This window comes from Dreissena polymorpha, chromosome 16 (assembly GCF_020536995.1).
Source record: "Dreissena polymorpha isolate Duluth1 chromosome 16, UMN_Dpol_1.0, whole genome shotgun sequence".
Lineage (NCBI taxonomy): Eukaryota > Metazoa > Mollusca > Bivalvia > Myida > Dreissenidae > Dreissena > Dreissena polymorpha.
In genome coordinates this window covers 45,858,216-45,867,896 of record NC_068370.1, presented here as the reverse complement: position 1 = coordinate 45,867,896, position 9,681 = coordinate 45,858,216, and the positions used below count along the sequence as shown (strand labels likewise).

Sequence of the window (9,681 nt, the reverse complement as noted above, 5' to 3'; positions counted from 1 at the left end):
GTTAGGCAGCATTGAATTAAAACAAACGACATAAACAGTATTTAAATTGTTAAATTAATAAAATTTAAATTATAGGACATAGTTTGTACTTTAAAAACTAAATGCAACAAATTAATGACATTGTTTAAGCATTGATTTAGAACATTATTTGATGGCACATGGTTTTATGGTATTCAAATGGTGTATAGTCCCATATCCCAAATTCAATAAAACGCAAGAAGATGAATACAAACAAGGGGTTTTAATGTATCATCTGATCTTTAAAAACAACGTCATCAAAAATAATAGTATCATTTTTCATAAAAAGAAGACAGTCTACAGACTGGCTGAAAATCGCCAACTGATTCATCGCCCGACGAACCGAGTTCATTGAACAATCGCCGACGGGCAGGCGTTGCCAAACCCGACGAGACGGAGCATATAGAAATCGACGAGACGGGGTCTATCGTTGAGGGCTCACATGTCGGCGGCGATTCTAGATGCGATGTTCTGCATTCAGGGGACGCAGCGGAAAGGTTAAAATGGTTAGGCTTGAAAAGCAAGGCTTCGGTCTCTGGAACACACACGCAAGAATAACAAAATAAATGTTAATAAGAATTAGTAAAGCATGGAACTTACAAACGAACCCACGAAAAGAAACGATATTAGCTACCTTAAGCTACCTAACGATCATAGACCTGTTGCTCAATACTGTTACGATCTCTTAAACCCGCAGCCGTTTGATTTTGGATAACATGTTTTGACAGAAAAAAATCTGATAGTATTAAAATGAGTTTTTTTTTTCTAAATTATTTGTGGTATCATTAGACACGTATGTCTGATGTAACTAAGCAAAACCAAACTGTTAAAATGTGATGTATAAAACGTATGATTTTAAGTTTGGAAGAGGTGATAAGACTTTTACAGTAGGACCTCATTTATAAAAAACATTTACAGTTTTGGAAAATCCCCACTTATATATGATGTTTTTTATATGAGACAAACACACAATATTTGGTTCTATAACTAATATGGTGGTGGCGTAAACTTGGTATGTATGAATTTCAATGAAATAAGCTCATTTTATTTATGGTGAAATTATTAAACAGTCATTATGTTTTGTTTACATTCATCATTAATACTCTGTTCATAAAAAATACAGAGTAAAACAAAGTTATATGCAATGTGGAAATTTGTTATGGACAAATACTATATGAAGCCATCTATTCCGGCAAGTACCAAATAGAACATATTCAAAAAATCTAAATGGATTGACATATTGTTTGAGTTAAATTTGTAAACATTATAAAAGCATAGAAGCACTTCACATATAGTCACAATCATGGAGAACATTCGAATTATTTTAAAATTAGTACCTCTGCAAAAAAAGTCATACGTGTCAATACAAATAATCGCAAAGAGCGTAAAAGGTCGCCGAAAGCATTATGGAATTATATCAAATTACAGGCAAAGAGTACACGCTATATTGGTGATTCGGAAAGCCGTAATAGAGTACTTCAACGATACAGACAAAGTAAACTAATGAACGATCTCTTTGCATCAGTGCTTTTACATGTATAAGACTTAAGATTACAATTCATGCTTTTTTTTCATTCTTTTTAGATAAAACATATGTTTTTACAGACAGTATTTTATTGGGAAAGTCAGTCTTTTTATTTCTAATCTAACTTTAGTTGACATAATTATATTTGAAAAAGAATGTAATAATGGAAAACACATAAAAGCCTTTTTCATGCTGTTTACATTAGTTTTATTTTTAAATATACCCTGCATTCAAAATCACTTGGTTATTGTTTTAGACGACTTACAGATGAATTATATCGTTTTCACGTCCGAGTAACATTTTATGTCAAGATTGAATGATCCTATTGATGTTGAGGATTTATTGTTTGTGGGCCATGAAGACAACAACAACATAGCTTCAACTGACACATTCAACAACGAAAGCCAGCTGTATCCCTTGAGTAAACACTGATGGTAACCTATCAAGGCGCCAAAAGGCAATCAATGGTATGATGCATTTCCATAAAAGGAATGTGGTTAAGATACAGCTTATCTAAGTTTTGATTGGGAACAAAATCCACGTTTAACACATGGTAACAACAAAATCATCTGCAAAAATGGGAACGTATTTAAAAGTGGATTCGACAAACACTGGAAAGACAAGTGATATGCAATGTACAGTATTTATAAATAATATCAATAATAATAAAAAATATAATAAAGAAAAGCAGTCATTGAGAGTTCATATAATCCATAATGGATATGTACCATCTATAATCTACATCATGTAAACAGGTAGGTTTTGGCTTAATATTGAGAAAATGTTGACATTAAAATCACAAAAAAACTTAGGGTTACTGACTGTAACCATCGGTCACCAAATTGATACAATAAAGAATAGTGCGAGTTAAAAAGGTGTTTATTTCAATTATTAAGCTCTGCACCTTCGCAACCAGTTGCCAACAAAAGCCTAACATAGTTTGAATTAAAACTTTACTGTTTGAACTATTGAGATGAATGCGTACGTTTAAATTGTTAGAAATGTGCTTATAGAGATAGTTTAAGTTGCATTTCGTTGTACAAGAATATTTTATCAGATACATTACCAGCCAATTTCTTTGAAATACAATTTTCCGATGACGTAGTATTGGTTGTATTTTTGTCGTGATCGTCACCAGTCCGTTGTGTATTTATCAACGAATGAGATTCGCTTAGGTTTCTTATAGCAACATGATTTTGATCGGAAACACTGGCGTTCAACAAGTCATGGCGAGGCTGTAAAAATAAAATTAAAATACCATATTAAATAACAAATTTAACTATTGCTTTTTAATGGCCTTTTTATTAGCTGCAGCACAAACACATTTTTGCTCAAAAATGTCAAAATGAAATGCGCAGCCAGGTATAATAATATGAAATAACTGATTTAGACAATTTAGTTGCGGTTCTTCCGCATGTTTACGTCGAGTCGCAAACTTTCTCGCATGAAAATACACGTACAGAATTAAACCAATCTGTTTTAAACAAAAAAACAACGAAATTTTGTACAACAGAAGACACGAACGTATAGTAATACCTCAATGAAGGGTGTCATTGGCGACCATTCACATTTCAACAGCCATATATTGCTTTCCGGACACAGGAACGTGTCGTGTGTCCGTGTCATGGTACTGGAATTGCAGTTAATACTTATTCAATATACACCTAGCATGTTCTTAAATGTCAGCCTGTATACGTAGGATTTATTTAGAAATAGTGTTTCGTGCGTCATGTATGGAAATGTCTAAGGTATCCGTTAATGAACGCCATGAGTAATATTAGGTAGATTTGTATATTGAACATGCTGCGTAGTGTTCGACTTAATGCTTTTAAACAGTTTTTTTTATACAAGTGTTCATATTTTTCGGAAAGACTTTCGAGCGAAAAGCGAAAAACACGCGCGTAAGATTATGAAATATCAATACATATATTACAAATTAAAATATTAATTGAAATACAACAATAGTACAATTAACTTTTACTGGTAGTAACTGAAGACAATTACAAAACAAATCAGTATAATAATATTGTTATGCTATGAGCTATCAATTACAATAATGACATGCACAAATTAACCAGTGTATTTAGTCTAGAATTTGACGATAATAACATACCTATCGACAAGTTGCCCACAGTTTTTGCACTGCACAATATTACGACAAATTTCCTCGTGATTTCGATCTTCGGATACTTGCATCTTCCTGCCACAGTTTGAACACCTGCCGGACATGTTGCATATGCTCCGTTTATGTAGCCGCTATAAGTATTGGAGCTCCAACTTAACACACAATGAGTACATCTTTGTAATACTATATCAACGGCCTAACTGTGAGGTAAACATCTGCAGAGTGACAAACGGTATGATAGAGCATATCAAACATGTGAAAGATACGCCATAGAGCTGCAAACATCTGTATTGAAATCCTAACTTAATAACTTAACAAAAAGGAAATGCTTGCTACGATATCTCAATTAAATTTATGATAGGCAATCACATTGGAATTCGCACACCATACATGTTATGGTATGTATCACTTAAACACGACATAACCATGTAAGAGAAGGCTTAGAATGTTTTAAACCTTGTGAAACAAATCGTGTCGTCTTTCGCATAAAAGTACTCTCCAAAGTTCTGTCGTATGTCATCGATTTAGACTATTATATTTCGCAATACTTGTACCCCTTTACACCGTTTACAAAAATACTAATAAATAATACTGAAACCGCTTTCAAATGCGTGTGTTAAATATGGGATATTCTAACGATTATACGATTCATTTGTACATTTGTATGTGTATATGTGTAGGTGACAGCCTGCTTCCCATTTCTTTCAGCGTAATGCAATCACGCGGTCTAAATGTCTAGAAAACACATTTGCTTATATGCCCTTATAGTTAACCTAAAAATCTGAGAAATGTGCCTGAAAAAAAAGTTGGTTGGCATTTTTAAGCCATGGGTTCTTTTTATGTTTTTGGTATCTGCATAACCTCTGCTGAAAATCTAGAGGGAATGTCACCTTCTTAGGTGCTTGATATCCTTTTAATTAGGTCCATAGGTACAGTTTTCAGTTGTTTAGGAGATGAAATACATCTCATTTTGATTTATAACCAAAACTGAAACGTTTAAGACAGTGATATTGTCTGAAAATGAATCTTCTTGGATCTATTTAAAATTTTATTTATTCTAGTATATACTTATATAGAGCAAAAGGTCATTCAGTGCACTTTTATGCCAAAATAAACATGACAAATGGCATTGAACATCAACAGAATAACATATTATTTTCCAAAAGTATTTTTAAAAAATTGAATAATTCTTGCTGATTTTTGTTAACTCTATAAACATATTTGTTAAGTAAAAAGAAGAAAAAAGCATCCATTAAATATATATATATTCGAGCGAAAAGCGAAAACAACGTACGCTTAAAAAAGACTGAAACTCATCTGTGTGTAAGAAATATGTAGGCATGTTTGACAGAAATACACTGTTATAACTGCTGACCAGCCATTATACAGCAAAGGCAAAGAAATATTATGGGCAAATAAAATAACGTTACAAGAATATTATTTTCATGATGGGAGGACTTCATGTATGCTTCAATTTCCTTCGCGCGATCGGTCAACATATGGAATGTTCAGAATTAGAGGACGTTTTTCTTGAAGTAGGTGTATTTAGACCAAATGCTGTTACTTATGTTATGGATGGAATGGCATATTAGTGAGCGGTTAGGGGTCTTATGCTTGCATATGAAGCGATTTGGAGGTTAAAGTTAAGATATTTAAGTCAGTGGTAATAATCTAAGGAAGAAGAAATTCCAGAACTTGAACATGAAGTAAGAGAGTTAGAGGTTGCTTTTGAAATGAAAAGTCGCTTGAACCAAGATGATTTTCGTGAAGCAAATGATAATCTTCTTGAAGAAGTCAAGGAGATAGATAGGTGAATTACTAGATAAATTCGTCAAAGAGAAAAGGGAATTAAAGAACTTTTCTTTCTTGAATTCCTACCTTTATTTTGTTGAAATACTTATGAAGTTCATTACAGCCCAAAGAATAGTCTATTGGCTGTTGCATATTGAAGCCTTTTCCGAAATTCTACCGTGGCTAATGGTGTACGACCAGACAAACCATGCCCGTTGGGGTCCTGTATATCTAGCAGACATAAAAGCATTAGAATATGAAGCACCTGAAGTGTTCAAAGAGTATACTGAAGGTCACTTTGTAGTCAGACTGAAGTAAAAAAGCACTCAACGGAGTACCCGTCGACCAAGCTACTGAGCGGATAAACAGAGTGTGTAAAACGACAGGGGGTATACTTGGAATAACAAGACAGGACCAGGCAATAGATAGTTTTCGTATTACGTGGTCAGTAAGATCTGAGGTTTACAATTATAACATGAAATTGTTTAATCAACATGATGATGACGTAGATAATGGAATATTCAAGAATAGAGCAGATGGAACTCGTTCGAGAGTTTCTTCCGAGGAAAAGTGCATCAAGAAAATGATGCAGCTCTTTGGTTCGTATGATATTTTCTGAGTGCATGAAGAGGAGAACAGACTGTTCTCAATAGCATCTAAGGACGTTGATATCAGAGATGAATTATTAATCTGTGAAAGTCGATGTAAAACATTACTCAAGGAATTTGTAGAGAAAAGGCTGAAAGAGCAGAATATTGAATTTTATGCTCCTATTCAAAAGGTACATTCCAAAACATTTGCATATCTCTATAAGAGGACAGTCATTGAACAGCAGAAAGTGAAAAAGATTTTAAAGGCTGATAGAAAGCTAATGTAGAGACTGTTCAACGCAGCTTATTCAGGGAGAGCCGTAGAAACAGCATCTGTACTAGAACATTACTTTTTGATGTGCCATTATCATTTGCAAAGGCTAGTGGGAAAATGCATGAAACTCAGAAAACGAATTACTCCAATTGCTAACAAAGGGCAATGATATAGTGAAGCCTCAAGTTGTTCCGACGATGACTGATGCAACATGTGCAATAATTGATGGACACGCGCTAATACAGAGTTTTGGTAAGCCTTAGGACTGTCAAGCATTTGGACAATATGCAACTGTTTTTGTAACATCTGTTTCAAGGCATTTCAGCGCAAACACTACCCGAGTTGACGCGACTTTTGATCGATACTTTGGAAGTTAATCTACCAAGGAAGCAACTAGAGTTAATAGAAAAGGAAAGCGTCGACCTATTAGGAAGCTCATAACAAGTCAAAACGTTCCTCCTCCGCAAATATGAGAACAGTATATCACACACGATGACAATTAAGCAGACTTGGCTGAATTTCTCTCAAACGAATTGCTAAAACAATCAGCAAATCTTCCAGCAGGATCAACTAAAGTTGTAGGAGGTGGATTGCCAGGTAATATTGATTCCTAGTCGAGTACTTTTTATGTGACAAACCTATGTGTAAATCATGAGGAGGCAGATACGCGGATGATATTGCACTCAAGGGACGCTATTGATAGAGGCTACAAGCGTTTAAAAGTATATTGTAGAGACACTGACGTTCTGATCTTGCTAATATACCACCTTGGAGCTGACGCCGAGGTATATAAGATATCTGGTACAGGCTAACAAAGAAAACTTTATCCTGTGTACACAATATCTGAAAAACTAGGTGGCAATGTCAGAAGGAACATTTTGGGGTTTTACGCATTGACAGGATGCGACACCACGTCTGCTCAAAATGGAATAAGTCAGAAAACCGCCTGGGTGAAGTATATCGCAAAACCTGATACATTGGAGGGTATTGGTAGTGATGGTGATGCTATAGCAGTTTCTAAATTTCTGTGTGTGCTATATGGCTGCTGTCAGGACCACCCACCAAACATTGACACATGTAGGTATCGGTGATTTTGGATAGCAAGGAACAATTTGGATTTCTTACCCCCTACAAATGATGCGCTTGAACTTCACATTAAAAGGGCAAATTATCAGGCAAAGATATGGCTAAATGCCACAGATAAGGATTTTCAGCCTGATGAACTTCTTGATACTGGCGCATGGACACTTGCAGAAAATAAATTGTAACCGGTACGGATGAGGAAACCAAATGTCCCTGCAGCATGTGTCAAGTTAGTATCATGTGGCTGTCAAACCAAGTGTAGAACAGCACGATGTAAGTGCTATCGATCTGACCAAGGATGGTTGTTTGAATGCGCATGTGAAGCGAATGGCTTTTTAAACCCTAGATAATTAACGTAAACGACAAAAGATAAGGAGACACATATACTGCGATAGTAATTCGTGTTAAATGTATTATCACACAAGACCGACAATATCTTCAGCATGATGACACAGTATGTCATAATAGTGCATTGAAGTCAGATGAACATTTGCTTTATTTTATAAATGGTAATCCAAGATTTTGAAATGTATTACTAAATAGATCACTGTTTTTGGTAAAATAATTTCTGTTCAACATTATTCATATCTATTACAATTAATAGAGAGAGAGAGAGAGGAGAGCGAGATAGAGAGGAGAGATGAGAGATAGCAGAGAGAGAGAGAGAGAGAGATAGAGAGCAAGAGAGAGAGAGACGAGAGAGAGAATCGGGACGAGACATGAGACAGACGGAGAGAGAGACAGAGGAGAGAGAGAAAAGAGAGAGAAAGAGAGAGAGAGAGAGCGCAAGAGAGAGAAGAGAGAGATGCTAGTCGAGAGAATATTTAGAGAGAGCCGCCACGAGAGACAGAGATTAGATAGGAGAGCCTCGAGACAGGATAGAGAGAGATAGAGAGTGAGAGGGAAGAGAGACGAGAGAGAGAGAGAGAGAGAGACTGAGAGAGAGAGACTGTAGCGTAGATCACACATATTTACTTGTAACTATATTGTTTAAAGTCTTGTAATTGTATTGATAGGATAGACAAAATGTTGGTTCTTTTTATAAAAAGTAGTTATTTTATAAAACGCAATAAGTATTAAAAGTCTTTAAATGAACATTGTTTTCTTTTAATTTAGGTTACGTAATTTACAAAGTTAGGAACATTCACTTAAAATACAACAGATACATACTCTTTTCATCAACAAAGTATCCATCACTCATTGAAAAGTTACTTACAAATATATAATACATGGATCCATGGTTGGTTTCAACAAACACTGCAATTTACGTCCTATACGGGTTATAAAAGTGTACTGGATGACCTTTGACCTACTTATGAAAAGCCAACACCAGTTTTAAACAACCCATTCGAGTATCAAATATAAGTCAGTTCAGGAGTTAAATCAATAATAGTATCTGATATTTCACAATTTTGGCAATGTTACCACAATTTTTAAAGCAAAATGCACTCATTGACCTTTTGACCTAATTACAGGGTCGTCAAGCATCCCAGAGGGTGACATTCCCTCCAGAAACTTTTAAAAAGTTATTTGCAATCATTATAACATTAAAGGAAGCCATGCCTAAGAAATGCCATCAGATGTCAGATTTCAGGAATTTTTAGGCCAACTATTATGTAACACTTTTATTGGCCCTATGGCTTATTGCTTTACGTTTTGGAATCAATCTGCCCATTATACTTTGCCTGTTCATGTCAGTTTATATATATATCACCACATATTATTTTTTAACCCATAACAAATTATGTGCGTTGGTTAACAAATATTAGACATGTAAATGTATACATCCTAAATATAGATCATATTAATCAATAAATTATATTAATAGACATACAAATCTAAGTACTTGTAACGTTGCTATGTGAATTTCACATTGGCATACATGCCGCAATAGCACACATGTACTACATGTAATAAAATATGTGTACTCACCGCAAATATCCTGTATTTGTATTATAAACAGAAATCGTATAATATCACATTCTATTGTTTGTCTTATGTAATGTTAGTCCATACGGGCAGACATAAACACGTTAACTTATCTGGTTTCGTTCGAAAAACTTAGATTGTATAGATATTATATAGATAAACGCCGGGCTTCACATACTTGGACGTATGACTGTTTGCGTTTAATAATACACTTACCTCGTGATTTAAACAAAACTTGTTTTGTTTTAAAATTTGATATCAGTATACGCTGTTATAAATGATGTTTAGGATTGGTGAACAAAGTGTAGGCTTAACAAATACTAATAATAGGTCACTGTAACATTTA

General features: G+C 34.6%; 1 protein-coding gene across 5 annotated transcripts; it reads right to left on the bottom strand.

Annotated features, from left to right (window-relative positions):
* Positions 1-226: 226 nt before the first annotated feature.
* Positions 227-9,525, bottom strand: LOC127862793 (uncharacterized). Of its 5 annotated transcripts, none has more exons than XM_052402065.1 (5): positions 9,339-9,525; positions 3,657-3,761; positions 3,080-3,173; positions 2,610-2,778; positions 227-553 (listed from the first exon to the last, which is right to left on the bottom strand). In XM_052402065.1, exons 2-5 carry the CDS (start codon positions 3,737-3,739, stop codon positions 291-293), a joined length of 609 nt encoding a protein of 202 aa, XP_052258025.1. In that variant the 5' UTR covers positions 3,740-3,761; positions 9,339-9,525; the 3' UTR covers positions 227-290. The 5 variants fall into 5 exon arrangements, with proteins under 5 accessions (XP_052258025.1, XP_052258024.1, XP_052258023.1 ...); XM_052402064.1 differs by having other exon boundaries at positions 3,657-3,883; positions 9,339-9,524; XM_052402063.1 differs by having other exon boundaries at positions 3,657-3,799; positions 9,339-9,524.
* Between the last annotated feature and the right edge of the window lie 156 nt (positions 9,526-9,681).